At 46.4% G+C, this 19,233-nt stretch overlaps 1 protein-coding gene across 1 annotated transcript; it reads right to left on the bottom strand.

The window, feature by feature from the left end:
- Nucleotides 1-5,282: 5,282 nt before the first annotated feature.
- On the bottom strand, nt 5,283-19,204 carry vti1b (vesicle transport through interaction with t-SNAREs 1B). The gene is made up of 7 exons (XM_036962598.1): nt 18,901-19,204; nt 10,144-10,202; nt 9,231-9,425; nt 8,497-8,670; nt 7,784-7,845; nt 7,490-7,582; nt 5,283-6,279 (listed from the first exon to the last, which is right to left on the bottom strand). Coding segments are annotated over exons 1-7 (681 nt in total). The 5' UTR covers nt 18,998-19,204; the 3' UTR covers nt 5,283-6,278.
- Between the last annotated feature and the right edge of the window lie 29 nt (nt 19,205-19,233).

The raw sequence follows: 19,233 nt of genomic DNA, 5'->3' as shown, positions 1-19,233 counted from the left end.
ATGACCTGGGGTACCAATGTAAGAAATAACACATAAAAAAACAAAAAACTGCATAGTTTCCTAGGAACGCGAAGCGAGGCGGCCATCTCTGTCGGCGCCGGAAGTAGATGAAGGTCAGTCAATACGGAACATTTCAAGAACTTTGAAAGTTTCATCAAGCACTGTGATGAAACTGCCTCTCATGAGGACCACCACAGGAAAGGAAGAACCAGAGTTACCTCTGCTACAGAGGATAAGTTCATTAGAGTTAACTGCCTCTCATGAGGATCGCCACAGGAAAGGAAGAACCAGAGTTACCTCTGCTGCAGAGAATAAGTTCATTAGAGTTACCAACCTCAGAAATTGCAGCCCAAATAAATGCTTCAGACTTCAAGTAACAGACACACCTCAACATCAACTGTTCAGAGGAGACTGTGTGAATCAGGCCGTTATGGTCGAATTGCTGCAAAGAAACCACTACTAAAGGACACCAATAAGAATACGAGACTTACTCGGGCCAAGAAACACGAGCAATGGACATTAGACCGGTGGAAATTTGTCCTTTGGTCTGGAGTCCAAATGTAAGATTTTTGGTTCCAACCGATGTGTCTTTGTAAGACGCCGTGTGGGTGAACGGATGATCTCCGCATTTGTATTTCCCACTGTGAAGCATGGAGGAGGAGGTGTGATTTGTCCTTTTTGTTGCCAACTGCCTTTGTGAGATGTGGTGTGGGTGAACGGATGACCTCCGCATGTGACCTATTGCTCGCCCGAGGTAGAGTTTCTCATGATAAGCTGTAGACCACACTACCTACCGAGAGAGCTTTCATCTGTATTCTAGCTGTTTTACCTACCACCACAGTCAGAGGTTGGCACTAAGACCGCATTGAATGAGCTGTATTCTGCCATAAGCAAACAAGAAAATGCTCATCCAGAGGTAGCGCCCCTAGTGGCCCGGGGGACTTTAATGCAGGGAAAAGTACATTTGTTTTACCAAATTTCTATCAGCATATTAAATGTGCAACCAGAGGGAAAATAACTCTGGACCACCTATACTCCACACACAGAGACGCATAAAAAAAGCTCTCACTCGCCCTCCATTTGGAAAATCTGACCATAATTCCATCCTACTGATTCCTGATTACAAGCAAAAATTAAAGCAAGAAGCACCAGTGACTAGATCAATAAAAAAAGTGGTCAGATGAAGCAGATGCTAAGCTACAGGACTGTTTTGCAGCACAGACTGGAATATGTTCTGCGATTCCTCCAATGGCATTGAGGAGTACACCACGTGTCATTGGCTTCATCAATAAGTGCATTGATGAAGTCGTCCCCTCAGTGACCGTACGTACATACCCCAACCAGAAGCCATGGGTTACAGGCAGCATCCGCGCTGAGCTAAAGGGTAGAGCTGCCACTTTCAAAGAGCAGGACTCTAACCTGCAAGCTTGTTTGAACCATCAAACAGGCAAAGCATCAATACAGGACTAAGATCGATTCGTACTACACCGGCTCTGATGCTCGTCGGATGAGGCAGGGCTTGCAAACCATGACAGACTACGAAGAGAAGCACAGCCGAGAGCTGCCCAGTGACACGAGCTAAACTACTTCTATGCTCGCTTCGAGGCAAATAACACTGAAACATGCATGAGAGCACCAACTGTTCCGGAAGACTGTGTGATCACGCTCTCCACAACCTATGCGAGTAAGACCTTTAGACAGGTCAACATTCACAAGGCCGCAGGGCCAGACGGATTACCAGGACGTGTACTGAGAGCATGTGCTGACAAACTAGCAAGTGTCTTCACTGATATTTTCAACCTCTCTCTGTCCGAGTCTATAATACAAGCATGTTTTATGCAGACCACCATAGTGCCTGTGCCCAAGAATGCCAAGGTAACCTGTCTAAATGACTACCGACCCGTAGCACTCACCTCTGTAGCCATGAAGTGCTTTGAAAGGCTGGTCATGGTTCATATCAACACTATTATCCCAGAAACCCTTAGACCCACTCCAATTTGCATACCGCACCAACAAATCCGCAGATGACGCATTCTCTATTGCACTCCATACCTGACCCAGTCTGTAATACCTACATGTCTCAACCTGACCCAGTCTGTAATACCTACATGTCTCAACCTGACCCAGTCTGTAATACCTACATGTCTCAACCTGACCCAGTCTGTAATACCTACATGTCTCAAGCAGACCACCATAGTCCCTGAACAAGGCAGTTAACCCACTGTTCCTAGGCCATCATTGTAAAATAGGAATTTGTTCTGAACTGAGTTGCCTATTTAAATAAAGGTTGAATAAAAACATAGCGGCAACAGGTTTATCAGTGGGTTGTGTAACACAGTCAGCGTTGCCCTGGGGGGGGAACTGAATGTATTACAGGTAATTAAAATCTATAAATAATGGAGATTGGATTCTAACCCCCGCAGCCTGGCCATTGGTTCAGTGGAAGGCCACGCCCGGCAGTGTCCTGACCTGTGTCTGATCTGGGTCGACGCCCACGCTGACATAAACACGCCCCTCACCTCGCCCTCAGGGAACCTCCACGGACAGTCGGTTGCCTTTATGCTGAAAGAGCTGCAGAACAAGGTAAGATGACAGAGGAGTTGGGTAGACATGGCCTTGTGACATCCAATTGTAAACTGGGGATGATTAAGTGACCATGATGGTATGAGGGCCAGATATGGAATTTAGCCAGGACACCAGGGTTAACACCCCTACTCTAACAATAAGTACCATGGGATCTCTAGTGACCACAGAGTCAGGACACCTGTTTAACATCCCATCTGAAAGACGGCACACTACCCTGGGGCATTGGGATATTCTTTTAGACCAGTGCCTCCTACTGGCCCCCCAACACCACTTCCAGCAGCATCTGGTCTCCCATCCAGGAACTGACCAGGACCAACCCTGCTAAGCTTCAGAAGCAAGCCAGCAGTGGGATGCAGGGTGGTATGCCGGTGGCAAACCAGTTACAAGCCTGTTAGAGTTATCAGCAAGCAGACAAGCAATATCTACCGTACGGATGAAGCCTGAGCTGGACTGTGAAGCTAACTGAAGCTGGCTAGCTTTAGAAAACCCTGAGTAGATCTAGCTTCAATCGTTTTATACCCCTCTTTAGCCTATCTCTGATAAACATGTGTCCTCTGTCCCTGTTCAGTGTATAAATCACTACACCTGTGTCCTCTGTCCCTGTCCAGTGTGTAATCACTACACCTGTGTCCTCTGTCCAGTGTGTAATCACTACACCTGTGTCCTCTGTCCCTGTTCAGTGTATAAATCACTACACCTGTGTCCTCTGTCCCTGTCCAGTGTGTAATCACTACACCTGTGTCCTCTGTCCCCGTCCAGTGTGTAATCACTACACCTGTGTCCTCTGTCCCTGTTCAGTGTGTAATCACTACACCTGTGTTCTCTGTCCCTGTCCAGTGTGTAATCACTACACCTGTGTCCTCTGTCCCTGTCCAGTGTGTAATCACTACACCTGTGTCCTCTGTCCCTGTTCAGTGTGTAATCACTACACCTGTGTCCTCTGTCCCTGTTCAGTGTGTAATCACTACACCTGTGTCCTCTGTCCCTGTCCAGTGTGTAATCACTACACCTGTGTCCTCTGTCCCTGTCCAGTGTGTAATCACTACACCTGTGTCCCTGTCCAGTGTGTAATCACTACACCTGTGTCTTCTGTCCCTGTCCAGTGTGTAATCACTACACCTGTGTCCTCTGTCCCTGTTCAGTGTGTAATCACTACACCTGTGTCCTCTGTCCCTGTTCAGTGTGTAATCACTACACCTGTGTCCTCTGTCCCTGTTCAGTGTGTAATCACTACACCTGTGGCTTCTGTCCCTGTCCAGTGTATAAATCACTACACCTGTGTCCTCTGTCCCTGTCCAGTGTATAAATCACTACACCTGTGTCCTCTGTCCCTGTCCAGTGTGTAATCACTACACCTGTGTCCTCTGTCCCTGTTCAGTGTGTAATCACTACACCTGTGTCCTCTGTCCCTGTTCAGTGTGTAATCACTACACCTGTGTCCTCTGTCCCTGTTCAGTGTGTAATCACTACACCTGTGGCTTCTGTCCCTGTCCAGTGTGTAATCACTACACCTGTGTCCTCTGTCCCTGTCCAGTGTATAAATCACTACACCTGTGTCCTCTGTCCCTGTCCAGTGTGTAATCACTACACCTGTGTCCTCTGTTCCTGTTCAGTGTATAAATCACTACACCTGTGTCCTCTGTCCCTGTCCAGTGTGTAATCACTACACCTGTGTCCTCTGTTCAGTGTATAAATCACTACACCTGTGTCCTCTGTCCCTGTCCAGTGTGTAATCACTACTCCTGTGTCCCCTGTCCCTGTCCAGTGTGTAATCACTACACCTGTGTCCTCTGTTCAGTGTATAAATCACTACACCTGTGTCCTCTGTCCCTGTCCAGTGTGTAATCACTACACCTGTGTCCTCTGTCCCTGTCCAGTGTGTAATCACTACACCTGTGTCCTCTGTCCAGTGTATAAATCACTACACCTGTGTCCTCTGTCCCTGACCAGTGTATAAATCACTACACTTGTGTCCTCTGACATGTGAACAACTGTAGTGGGCTGTCTATCAGACACATGCTGTAGTGGGCTGTCTATCAGACACATGCTGTAGTGGGCTGTCTATCAGAGACATGCTGTGGTGGGCTGTCTATCAGAGACATGCTGTGGTGGGCTGTCTATCAGAGACATGCTGTGGTGGGCTGTCTATCAGACACATGTAATGGTTAGCTTATCTTTAATATTGCAGATAGATTGTGTAATGGTTAGCTTAGCTTTAATATTGCAGATAGATTATGTAATGGTTAGCTTAGCTTTAATATTGCAGATAGATTGTGTAATGGTTAGCTTAGCTTAACTTTAATACTACATTTTAATAATATAAAACACATGACTTGTATTTGTTTTCATATTATATTGGCACAGGTTAAGTTGGACTACAGCCCTTTGAAAACCTGGTCTCAAAACGATGCTGAATGTTTTTGTTATCAGTATTTCTGTCCCCAACCCCTCCCGCTCAGTCCCCAACCCCTCCCCCTCAGTCCCCTCCCCCTCAGTCCCCAACCCCCCCCCCCCCCTCAGTCCCCAACCCCTCAGTCCCCAACCCCCCCCCCCCCCCCCCCCTCAGTCCCCAACCCCCCCCCCAGTCCCCAACCCCCCCCCCCCCCCCCCCCCCCCAGTCCCTAACCCCTCCTTCTTTCATCTTCTCAGCGTTGGCCACAGAGAGACCGTACCAAAGATAAAACGCCACACAAAAATACATTTAGAAACCACATTTATATAAATTCATTACTTTTTGTTATTGTTAGTACATGTCAATGGGTATTTCTATAGAGGGAATTCATTAGTGGAGAATGCATATTTTTAATTTCATGCATTTCAATGAAAGACTAGTTCACAAAGTTAGCATGGGATGAATCCTTCAACTGCTCAGTCCTCAAGGTGTTGTCATAACAGCAGCATAAGCAGTAGTGTTCATATTTATTTATTTATTTATATTTATTTATATTTACCTCCTTTTTTTCTCCCCAATTGGTAGTCACAGTCTTGTCTCATCGCTGCAACTCCCGTACGGACTCGGGAGAGGATAAGGTCGAGAGCCGTGCATCCTGGGAAACACGACCCAGCCACAACGCCCACACTTAACCCGGAAGCCAACCGCACCAATGTGTCGGCGACCGTGTCAGCGTGCATTGCACCCGGGCCCACAACAGGAGTCGCTAGTGCGCAATGGGACAAGGACATCCCTGCCGGCCAAACCCTCCCTTAACCCGGACGACACTGGGCCAATTGTGAGCCGTCCCATGGGTCTTCCGGTCGCGGCCGGCTGCGACAAAGCCTGGACTCGAACCCAGAATCTCTAGTGGCACAGCTAGCACTGCGATGCAGAGCCTTAGACCACTGCGCCACTCGGAAGGGCCCTACAGCAGTAGAGTTAGTTCTATGTCGAGACTAAGAGTAAAGGAGCATGGGTAGGATTGATTTGAGGCCTTAACGCTCAGACCTGAGACAAAAACACACAACAAAAAAAAATCCATCCTACACAGCAACTCGAGTCAGTAAATAAACAACTGCAGAAACTTCATGATAAAGTGTGAACAGAACCAAGGGGAGTTCACTCCTGGATCAGACGACAGCGTACTTGTACATTAACAAGTCTGTATCAGATCAATGTCCAGTATTAATATAACGTTCCTGGGTTCGGTTCGGTCCATACATCCTGGATTGAAACGCGGCTCGGGTTACACTCCCGTCCTGAAGAACAGAAACGATCATTCTTCCTCACACTGTTCCTTATCTTCAGTCAAGAAAACCGTGTTGTGTCCTCATGAGCACTCCCCCAGCCCCAGGGATATATTACAAGAGTTTAGTGGTTTAGCTCAGGTCAGGAACAGCATAGTGAGGTATATGTGGACAGGGGAGACAGGACGAGAGAGAAGAGAAGAGAGAGAACAGGATAGGACAGGAGAGAGGACAGGGAGAGGACAGGGAGAGGAGAGGACAAGGAGAGGACAGGAGAGAGGACAGAGGAGAGGGAGAGGACAGGGAGAGGAGAGAGGACAGGGAGAGGAGAGAGGACAGGGAGAGGAGAGAGGACAGAGGACAGGGAGAGAGGACAGAGGACAGGGAGAGAGGACAGAGGACAGGGAGAGGAGAGAGGACAGGGAGAGGACAGGGAGAGGACAGGGAGAGGAGAGAGGACAGGGAGAGGAGAGAGGACAGGGAGAGGAGAGAGGACAGGGAGAGGAGAGAGGACAGGGAGAGGAGAGAGGACAGGGAGAGGAGAGAGGACAGGGAGAGGAGAGAGGACAGGGAGAGGAGAGAGGACAGGGAGAGGAGAGAGGACAGGGAGAGGAGAGAGGACAGGGAGAGGAGAGAGGACAGGGAGAGGAGAGAGGACAGGGAGAGGAGAGAGGACAGGGAGAGGGAGAGGACAGGGAGAGGACAGGGAGAGGAGAGAGGACAGGGAGAGGACAGGGAGAGGAGAGAGGACAGGGAGAAGAGAGAGGACAGGGAGAGAGAGAGGACAGGGAGAGGACAGGGAGAGGAGAGAGGAGAGAGGACAGGGAGAGGAGAGAGGACAGGGAGAGGAGAGAGGACAGGGAGAGGAGAGAGGACAGGGAGAGGGAGAGGACAGGGAGAGGAGAGAGGACAGGGAGAGGAGAGAGGACAGGGAGAGGAGAGAGGACAGGGAGAGGGAGAGGACAGGGAGAGGAGAGAGGAGAGAGGACAGGGAGAGGAGAGAGGAGAGAGGACAGGGAGAGGAGAGAGGACAGGGAGAGAGGACAGTGAGAGGAGAGAGGACAGGGAGAGGAGAGAGGAGAGAGGACAGGGAGAGGAGAGAGGAGAGAGGACAGGGAGAGGACAGGGAGAGGAGAGAGGACAGGGAGAGGAGAGGGAGAGGAGAGCGTTGCTGAGTGCTGGCTGCGACCTGTATTGCTCGTTGATGCGTCAGCAGACCTACTACTTGCGGAAGAACTTGAGGTAGACGACTGCACCCAGTATGACCAGCTCCATCAGAATGATGACAGATAACAACAGCTTGTTGGTCATCAGTCTAAAACAGGAAGGACAGACACACACACAGCAACTCAATGACAGAGGACAGATTCAACAAACTGAAGAAGAAGCAAGGCCTCTATTGATAAATAGTTCTCACAATTAGAATAACCTGTATAAATACAGACGCCATTTTTACACCAACATGAGGACATGGACCATAGCGTAACAGCGTTGTCCGCACACCCATCTGACTCACCGTCGAGACATGGCTCGTAGGATCTTCCTGCTCCGGCTGAGGTTCTCCCCAGTGTTGACCAGCTAACAGGTGGAACACAACATCGAAAGACAACAGGTCATCAGAATTCAACATCTTCTCTTTTCAAAAACTCTTTGACGGTTATGATTCCAAGAAAGTCTCAATTTGCTCCCTCCCCTTTTATATTTAATGATCTGACAAGTCTGGATTGACAACCAGTGTTGAGGAGGAGCTATCCACCATATCATCTCATTCAATCTGATCTCAGATCTGTCCATATCATCTCATATCTGTCCATATCATCTCATATCTGTCCATATCATCTCATATCTGTCCATATCATCTCATATCTGTCCATATCATCTCATATCTGTCCATATCATCTCATCATTTGCAAATAAATTCATTAAAAATCCTACAATGTGATTTTCTGGATTTTTTTCTTCTCATTTTGTCTGTCATAGTTGAAGTGTACCTATAATGAAAATTACAGGCTTCTCTCGTCTTTTTAAGTGGGAGAACTTGCACAATTGGTGGCTGACTAAATACTTTTTTGCCCCACTGTATGTCTCCAGAGCTTCCCACTCAGAGCCTTATGTCTCCAGAGCTTCCCAATCAGAGCCTTGTCTCCAGAGCTTCCCAATCAGAGCCTTATGTCTCCAGAGCTTCCCAATCAGAGCCTTGTGTCTCCAGAGCGTCCCAATCCCACTCACCCTGTCTCTGGTGCGGTCCAGCTGTTCTCTCTGCTCTCCCAGCTCCTCGATGATGTCCACGCCGATCTGGTCTGTCTCGGCGGCGATGCGCTGACTCCTCTCTATACTCTGACTGGCGTTGTTCAGGTGCTCGTGTCCCTGGATCAGCAAGGCCCTCTGAGACTGAAGCTGGGTCTGAAAACAAACAGATAATATAAAATCAATCAATTAATAAATCAATCAATCCCTGCACGGAAAGTGCAATAAGCTGTCAGGAGAACGTAAGCCCTGAATATATTCTTTATTGTGTTTCAGGAACGTTGTCTTGTAATAATATCTCAACAGCATCACCACATATCAGGGCTGTGTGGTCTTAGCCACTACCAGTTGTAACTGACACCACTCATCCTACTGTAAGGCTACTGTGTGCTTGTTTATTCCATGTGTAACTCTGTTGTTGTTTTTTTCTGTCGCACTGCTTTGCTTTTATCTTGGTCGCAGTTGTAAATGATAACTTGTTCTCAACTAGTTTGCCTGGTTAAATAAAAGGTGAAATAAATAAAATAAAATAAAACTGGGTGAATGGATGGTTTATGTAAACAGCTCCCTCTAGGTACAGATCTAGGATCAGCTTCCCTTCCCCCAATTCTAACCTTAACCATTATTAGGGAAAAAAATGCTAAACTGACCCCAGATCAGTGTCTCTAGGGGCAACTTTACCCTCCTTGAACCAACGTCAGTCAGTCTAGACTCACGCTGTGTTCGTTCTGAGAGGAGTAGATGCCGTAGGCGCCCTCTGCTGGCCGGGTAGAGGAGGTGGAGGACAGGTCAGAGCTCTTCACCTCTCTCTGGAGCTTCCCCAGGTCTCTGCGGAACAGACGCAGCCTGGTGGACATGGCGTTCCGGTAGGACGAGGGAACACCGATCAACTCCTGCTCCATCCCCTGCAGCTGGAGAGTCACCAGGAGAAACATTTCATACCTCTCTAAAAATGACATTATAGCTGCCCTCGGCTCCAGCCTTTGCAACCTAATGCGTGTATGTATGAATGAATGAGTATATATATATATATATATATAAAACGCTCCAATCCGGTGACGGAAAACGGGGTAAATTGGTACTTCATGGGCCCAGCCTCTACTCCTTGGACCGTGTTTAGGACGGTGGCCAGTGGCAAAAACTCCCTATTGGTCGGGCGGAGAAACCCTGGGAGGACCTGGCTCCTTGGAGTGGCCCTTCCTCGGAGGCTGTACTGGGTCAAGAGATATATATATATATGTGTGTGTGTGAGAGAGAGAGAGTGTGAGTGACACACACACAAGGAGATGTTGGGTACTGAAGAAAAAAAACACTAATCTCATATGGATTAATACACTATTGTTCAATAAAACCAGTTAATTTGTGAAATGTTAACCCATGTTATTGTAGTACATGTTAATTCCTTCAACTCTATGCCAGTAGCGTTTCCATCTGAGGTTTAATTAGTAAACCGATCATGTTTTTACTATCTACTATGTTGCCAGATCACTAGTACCAGCCGACGGACATTTAGAATAATCTGCTAGAATTTATTTTTATAGCTATAAATCGATACAGATGAGAATTGCGACAGATCGCTTTTCCCCCCCAAGTGTAACATATACAATAAAATACAAAATGGCCGCTTACCACTTCCACGGCCTCTCCGTGTCTTTCGTCAAAAGTTCGCACCAACCTCTTCTTCTCCTCTGTAAAACAGGAACACCTCTGTATTCAATTTATTTATTTATGTTTTTTTTTTAAAGGCTGAGCTGCACGGTATTGTTTGGTGTTTACTTTGAAAAAAACATTTTTCTAAATGTTCATTATGATATGCAAGCATACCTAGGTGCCAATGTGTCATGAACAACATTAGCTTGAGCAACACTAGTGGAATAGCGGCTCGCCTTCAAAATAAAAGTCTCCCGTTGAAACTGATGCAAACGGATACAAATAGTGGAATTATGACAGCATTGTAGTAGGGCTTGGACAATATCAGTATCGCAATGTTTTTATTTCCCCCATGGTAAAAATAAAATAACTTTTCTACATCTTGGAATATATTTAATTTAAATAGATGTGACTGTGGATTACAATATAAATGTTTGTTTCCAACATCAGGGCTGTTTTCCTAAAATTATTTAAATCCACTTTGTGTTTTGTTTCCTTCAAAATAAAATAAAAACTATATTTGTCACATGCGCAGGTGTAGTAGACCTCACAGTGAAATGCTGAATACAACAGGTGTAGTAGACCTCACAGTGAAATGCTGAATACAACAGGTGTAGTAGACCTGACAGTGAAATGCTGAATACAACAGGTGTAGTAGACCTTACAGTGAAATGCTGAATACAACAGGTGTAGTAGACCTCACAGTGAAATGCTGAATACAACAGGTGTAGTAGACCTGACAGTGAAATGCTGAATACAACAGGTGTAGTAGACCTTACAGTGAAATGCTGAATACAACAGGTGTAGTAGACCTTACAGTGAAATGCTGAATACAACAGGTGTAGTAGACCTCACAGTGAAATGCTGAATACAACAGGTGTAGTAGACCTCACAGTGAAATGCTGAATACAACAGGTGTAGTAGACCTTACAGTGAAATGCTGAATACAACAGGTGTAGTAGACCTTACAGTGAAATGCTGAATACAACAGGTGTAGTAGACCTCACAGTGAAATGCTGAATACAACAGGTGTAGTAGACCTCACAGTGAAATGCTGAATACAACAGGTGTAGTAGACCTTACAGTGAAATGCTGAATACAACAGGTGTAGTAGACCTTACAGTGAAATGCTGAATACAACAGGTGTAGTAGACCTCACAGTGAAATGCTGAATACAACAGGTGTAGTAGACCTTACAGTGAAATGCTGAATACAACAGGTGTAGTAGACCTTACCGTGAAATGCTGAATACAACAGGTGTAGTAGACCTCACAGTGAAATGCTGAATACAACAGGTGTAGTAGACCTCACAGTGAAATGCTGAATACAACAGGTGTAGTAGACCTTACAGTGAAATGCTGAATACAACAGGTGTAGTAGACCTTACAGTGAAATGCTGAATACAACAGGTGTAGTAGACCTTACAGTGAAATGCTGAATACAACAGGTGTAGTAGACCTCACAGTGAAATGCTGAATACAACAGGTGTAGTAGACCTCACAGTGAAATGCTGAATACAACAGGTGTAGTAGACCTTACAGTGAAATGCTGAATACAACAGGTGTAGTAGACCTTACAGTGAAATGCTGAATACAACAGGTGTAGTAGACCTCACAGTGAAATGCTGAATACAACAGGTGTAGTAGACCTCACAGTGAAATGCTGAATACAACAGGTGTAGTAGACCTTACAGTGAAATGCTGAATACAACAAGTGTAGTAGACCTTACCGTGAAATGCTGAATACAACAGGTGTAGTAGACCTCACAGTGAAATGCTGAATACAACAGGTGTAGTAGACCTCACAGTGAAATGCTGAATACAACAGGTGTAGTAGACCTCACAGTGAAATGCTGAATACAACAGGTGTAGTAGACCTTACAGTGAAATGCTGAATACAACAGGTGTAGTAGACCTCACAGTGAAATGCTGAATACAACAGGTGTAGTAGACCTTACAGTGAAATGCTGAATACAACAGGTGTAGTAGACCTTACAGTGAAATGCCGAATACAACAGGTGTAGTAGACCTTACAGTGAAATGCTGAATACAACAGGTGTAGTAGACCTTAGTGAAATGCTGAATACAACAGGTGTAGTAGACCTTACAGTGAAATGCTGAATACAACAGGTGTAGTAGACCTCACAGTGAAATGCTGAATACAACAGGTGTAGGTAGACCTTACAGTGAAATGCTGAATACAACAGGTGTAGTAGACCTTACAGTGAAATGCTGAATACAACAGGTGTAGTAGACCTTACAGTGAAATGCTGAATACAACAGGTGTAGTAGACCTTACAGTGAAATGCTGAATACAACAGGTGTAGTAGACCTCACAGTGAAATGCTGAATATAACAGGTGTAGTAGACCTCACAGTGAAATGCTGAATACAACAGGTGTAGTAGACCTTACAGTGAAATGCTGAATACAACAGGTGTAGTAGACCTTACAGTGAAATGCTGAATACAACAGGTGTAGTAGACCTTACAGTGAAATGCTGAATACAACAGGTGTAGTAGACCTTAGTGAAATGCTGAATACAACAGGTGTAGTAGACCTTACAGTGAAATGCTGAATACAACAGGTGTAGTAGACCTTACAGTGAAATGCTGAATACAACAGGTGTAGTAGACCTCACAGTGAAATGCTGAATACAACAGGTGTAGTAGACCTTACAGTGAAATGCTGAATACAACAGGTGTAGTAGACCTTACAGTGAAATGCTGAATACAACAGGTGTAGTAGACCTTAGTGAAATGCTGAATACAACAGGTGTAGTAGACCTCACAGTGAAATGCTGAATACAACAGGTGTAGTAGACCTTACAGTGAAATGCTGAATACAACAGGTGTAGTAGACCTCACAGTGAAATGCTGAATACAACAGGTGTAGTAGACCTTACAGTGAAATGCTGAATACAACAGGTGTAGTAGACCTTACAGTGAAATGCTGAATACAACAGGTGTAGTAGATCTTACAGTGAAATGCTGAATACAACAGGTGTAGTAGACCTCACAGTGAAATGCTGAATACAACAGGTGTAGTAGACCTTACAGTGAAATGCTGAATACAACAGGTGTAGGTAGACCTTACAGTGAAATGCTGACTTTACAAGCCCTTAACCAACAGTGCAGTTCAAGAAGAGTTAAGAAAATATTTACCAAATAAACAAAAGTTTTAAAAAATTATAAAAAAGTAACAGTGTTAGCTGTGTCACTAGAGATTCTGGGTTCGAGTCCAGACTCTGTCACATCAGGCCGCGACCGAGAGACCCATGGGGCGGCGTACAATTGGCCCTGCGTCGTCCGGGTTAGAGGAGGGGATGTCGTTGTCCCATCGCGCGTTATAGCGTCTCCTGTGGCGGGCCGGGAGCAGTGCACGCTGACACGGTCGCCAGGTGTACGGTTGTTTCCTCTGACACATTGGTGCGGCTGGCTTCCGGGTTAAGTGGGCATTGTGTCAAGAAGCAGTGTGGCTGTGGGCTGGGCTGTGTTTCGGAGGACGCACGGCTCTTTGGCCTTCGCCTCTACCGAGTCCGTACGGGAGTCGCAGCGATGAGACAAGACTAACTACCAATACCACGAAATTGGGGAGAAATGGTTCAGAGAGAGAGAGAGAGAAGAGAGAAGAGAGAAGAGAGAAGAGAGAAGAGAGGAGAGAGGAGAGAGGAGAGAGGAGAGAGGAGAGAGGAGAGAGGAGAGAGGAGAAGAGAGGAGAGAGGAGAGAGGAGAGAGGAGAGAGGAGAGAGGAGAGAGAGAGAGACATTTGAGGAATGGGAGAAGAGAGTGGGACATTTGAGGAATGGGAGAAGAGAGTGGGACATTTGAGGAATGGGAGAAGGGAGATGGATATTAAAGGAATGGGAGAAGAGAGAGGGACATTTGAGGAATGAGAGAAGAGAGAGACATTTGAGGAATGGGAGAAGGGAGAGGGACATTAGAGGAATGAGAGAAGGGAGAGGGACATTTGAGGAATGGGAGAAGAGTCTATTATCAACGCTGTATAAACTGCCGTAGTTCTGGTTGGTATTCAGCGTGCGGTGAACTTTTCCTACTTCCTGTAAATGACTGGTGATTGCTCAGCCGCCGTCAGTACAAGATATATACGCGCTAGCTTTGCGTTAGCTTAGCATAAGCATTGGGTTAACACCGTTAAGGTGACTGTATCAGAGGTGAGAGTTGGGCTAATGCCTTGCTTTCTTAGAGAGATGTGGCCTTCGACAAGTCAAAAGGTCTTTGGATGAGTTCTGTACTGCTGCCACTGTTTTTTAAAATCCTCTGTTCTCTGTGAGGGAGACGGGTTAGTGGTGGCCTGTGTTATCCTGCTAGCATAGCATGATTAAGATATTAGTGCTAATGACAGTGGATGTCCTGTTGTTGGTCCTCTACCACCACCTCAACAGGGGGTCAGAGGGCTGTGACCTGTTACCACCACCTCAACATGGTGCTCCGGTAACACTTGCTGTGCGGTGGCATAGAGAACAGTCTATGACTAGGGTGGCTGAAGTCTCTGACAATTTTATGAGCTGTCCTCTGACACCGCTTATTATATAGGTCCTGGACGGCAGATAGCTTAGCCCTTAGTGATGTAGTGGGCCGTACGCACTACCCTCTTGCGGTCAGATGCCGAGCAGTTGCCATAAAAAGGTGGTGATGCCACCGGTCAGGATGCTCTCGATGGTGCAGCTGTAGAACTTTTTGAGGATCAGGGGACCCATGCCAAATCTTTTCAGTCTCCTGAGGGGGAAAAGGTTTTGTTATGCCCTCTTCACGACTATCTAGGTGTGTTTGGACCGTGATAGTTTGTTGGTGATGTGGACACCAAGGAACTATAAACTCCCGACCCGCTCTACTACTAAGTACTACTCTACTACGACTAAGTACACACCCCTGAGGGGCCCCAGTGTTGAGGATCAGCGTGGCAGATGTGTTGTTACAAACCCTTACCACCTGGGGGCAGCCCGTCAGGAAGTCTAGGATCCAGTTGCAGAGGGAGGTGTTTAGTCCCAGGATCCTTACCTTAACGATGAGCTTCGTGGGCACTACGGTGTTGAACGCTGAGCTGTAGTCAATGCCTTTTGTCCAGGTGGGAAACGACAGTGTGGAGTTCCTTGCCATTAAAAAATAATCTGTTGAAATAGCACTGTGGATTTATAGACTTCAGATTTGCAAAGGGGACATAATTATATTGCAATGTACATCCTTCTCACTGGACCTTGGCTCCATGAAATGAGGTATCAGTCTACTCAGTGACACTCACAGATCATAACTGCGAAGGGTTTACACAAATATCAGTGTCGTAGCTCTTCTTGCAGGACATTAACTTTGGGAAATCACCTCACTATTCAGTCTATTGTGAGTATTGGACAATCCTTTTGCAACGTAGAGCCTTACCTATGGATCTGGATGGTCCATGAAATGAAGGGGGCCCCTCAGGGGTGAGTGCTTAGTCCCCTCCTGTATTCCTTGTTCACCCGTGACTTCGTGGCCAAACACGACTCAAACACCATCATTAAGTTTGCAGATGACACAACGGTGGTAGGCCTGATCACCAATGAAAGCCTATAGGGAGGTCAGAGACCTGCCATCTCTCCCTCAACGTCAGCAAGACAAAGGAGATTATCGGTGGACAACAGGAAAAAGGAGGGCTGAGCACGCCCCCATTGAGATCGACAGATCTGTAGTGGAGACAGACCACATCACTTAAGGACCTACCATGGTCCAAACACACCAACACAGTTGTGAAGAGTACACGACAACGCCTCTTGCCCCTCAGGAGGCCGAAAAGATTTGGCATGTGCCATGAGATCCTCAGAAAGTTCTACAGTTGACAGGATCTTGACTGGTTGCATCATTTCTTGGTTTGGCATCTGACTGCAAGGCGCTATAGAGCTAGTGTGTACGGCCCAGTAATCACTGGTTGCCATCCAGGACCTCTATACCAGGCGGTGTCAGAGGAAGGACCTAAAAATTGTCAAAGAACCCAGCCACCCAAGTCATAGACTGTTCTCTCTGCTTCCGCATGTCAAGCGGTACCGACGCATCAAGTCTGGAACCAACAGGACCCTGAACAGCTTCTACCCCCAAGTCATAGACTGTTCTCTCTGCTACTGCCAAGCAAGTGGTACTGACACACCAAGTCTGTAGCCAACAGGACCCTGAACAGCTTCTACCCCCAAGTCATGAGACATCTAAACAAGAATGCTAAATAGCTGAATAAAATGGCTACCCGGACTACCTGCATTGAGCCTTTTTGTAAAAACTCTTTTGACTCATCACATACACTGCTGCTGCTACTGTTTATTATCGACCCTGTTGCCTAGTCACTTTATTCGAAATAGTTAACCAAGTCGCTACCTGGACTACCTACAATGACCCCGTTTTAAAAAAATGTACACTCATCACACGCTCCTGTCTATCTTTTTAACATCAACGACATCACACCTGGCCAGACACCCCTCGCCCCCCCCCCTGACACCATACTCCGAGGGCCCTCACCTCCTCCCTGTAGGCTGTCAAGTCATTGTTGGTAATCACGCCCACCACTCTAGTGTCGTCTGCAGACTTGATGATTGAGTTGGAGGCGTGCATGGCCACGCAGTCATGGGTGAACAGGGAGTACAGGAGGGGGCTGAGAACACACCCTTGTGGGGCCCCAGTGTTGAGGATCAGCGGGGTGGAGATGCTGTTACCTACCCTCACAGCACCTGGGGCGGCCCATCAGGAAGTCCAGGATGCAGTTGCATAGGGCGAGGTTCAGACCCAGGGTCTCAAGCTTGATGACGAGTTTGGAGGGTACTATGGTGTTAAATGCAGAGCTGTAGTCGATGAACAGCATTCTTACATTGGTATTCCTCTTGTCCAGATGGGTTAGGGCAGTGTGCAGTGTGTTTGCGATTGCATCGTCTGTGGACCTATTGGGGCGGTAAGCAAATTGGAGTGGGTCTAGGGTGTCAGGTAGGGTGGAGGTGATATGGTCCTTGACTAGTCTCTCAAAGCACTTCATGATGACGGAAGTGAGTGCTACGGGGCCGTAGTCGTTTAGCTCAGTTACCTTCGCTTTCTTGGGAACAGGGACAATAGTGGCTGGGGATGCTGTCTGGGCCTGCAGCCTTGCGAGGGTGAACACGTTTAAATGTTTTACTCACGTTGGTTTGCAGTGACGCAGGTTTTGGTAGCGGGCCGTGTCAGTGGCACTGTATTGTCCTCAAAGCGAGCAAAGAAGTTTAGTTTGTCTTGGAGCAAGACATCATGGTCTGCGACGGGGCTGGTTTTCCTTTTGTAGTACGTGATTGACTGTAGACCCTGCCACATACCTCTCGTGTCTGAGCCGTTGAATTGCGACTCTACTTTGTCTCTATACTGATGCTTAGCTTGTTTGATTGCCTTGCGGAGGGAATAGCTACACTGTTTGTATTCGGTCATGTTTCCGGTCACCTTGCCCTGATTAAAAGCAGTGGTACATGTACATACTACCTCAATCAGCCCGACTAATCGGTGTCTGGGCAGGTACAGCCTCGCTACTGTCATTTTACTGTTGTTTTTATTTCTTTACCTACCTATTGTTCACCCAATACCTTTTTTTGCACTATTGGTTAGAGCCTGTAAGTAAGCATTTCACTGTAAGGTCTATTCGGCGCACATGACAAATAAGCTTTGGATTTGGACACCCCGAGTATGGAACCTGGTAGTGAGTACTGCAACCGAGGACAGACTATTTTTACACTCTACACACTTCAGCACTCGGTGGTCCCGTTCTGTGAGCTTGTGTGGCCTACCACTTCGCTGCTGAGCCGTTGTTGCTCCTAGACGTTTCCACTTCACAATAAAAGCACTTACAGTGCAGGGGCAGCTCTAGCAGAGGAAAAATTTGACGGACTGACTTGTTAGAAAGGTGGCATCCTTACGACGGGGCCAAGTCAAATGATTGCATGACTGTGTACTCGATTTTATGCACCAGGAACGGGTGTGGGTGAAATATCCAAATCCACTAATTTGACAGGTGTCCACATCCTTTGTCATTATAGTGTATGTATTCCCCCAATGCAAAGTCTATACATTCAACGTGCGATTTAAACAGATTTTGTGTTTGTCATAAACAACATTCCAACCCTTGTTTAGCATTATCTCGTCCAAGTGTGGCAAGACTATGTTTCACCTGTTTGCATCAGTTTCAAATGGGGAGGACTTTATTTTGAAGACGAACCGCCAATTCCACTATTGTTGCTCACGACAATGTTGTTGACGACACTCATCTGCTCGGCCTTGCAACCTCCTCTTATAATTAAGCAATAAGGCCCGGGGGGTGGTATATGGCCAATATACCACGGCTAAGGGTTGTTCTTAAGCACGACGCAACACGGAGTGCCGGGATACAGTCCTTAGCCATGGTATATTGGCCATATACCACAAACCCCTGAGGTGCCTTATTGCTATTATAAACTGGTTACCAACGTAAATTAGAGCAGTGTAAGTAAACGTTTTGCCATACCCGTGGTATACAGTCTGATATTCCACGGCTGTCGGCTAATCAGCATTCAGGGCTCGAACCACCCAGTTTATCATTTACATTTGATAGCAACCATATTTTGGACATTTAACAGCAGTGGGCGGCTAAGCAGAAGTAAAACTAAAGCAAGACAACAGGGTGGGGGGGTCAGCTAATGGTAGTGGATTGGAGAGATATTTAGAATGCAAAATACATATTTACAGATACAAATTCAACTGTTTGTTTTACCTCCTTGACATTTCAGTAATCTGTCAGGCATCAACTTCAGTTCGTCATAAAGGGATTTGAAGATCTCTTGCAGCTTTTCAAACTCTTCCGATGACATTTTGCTTTTATTTTAGCAGCAGGATTTGTGTTTTCAATTGTCCGTTTCTTTCTTGACAACACAAACGCCCAAATACTAGAACATTAAACTGTTTAATTGCCGCTTATACGCTTTGTTGATAAAACCGTAAACCCCCTAACAAGATCCTCGGGACTCTTTCCGCATTCTGGTGATCGTGTGTCACATGTCTAGCGTCACTGCCTGCCTGAAGTGAATATCCTGCCCAATTATCACGA

This window comes from Oncorhynchus mykiss, chromosome 25, assembly GCF_013265735.2.
Source record: "Oncorhynchus mykiss isolate Arlee chromosome 25, USDA_OmykA_1.1, whole genome shotgun sequence".
Taxonomy (NCBI): Eukaryota; Metazoa; Chordata; class Actinopteri; order Salmoniformes; family Salmonidae; genus Oncorhynchus; species Oncorhynchus mykiss.
Note: the sequence above shows the minus strand (reverse complement) of the source record. Positions and strands in the feature narration are given on the sequence as shown.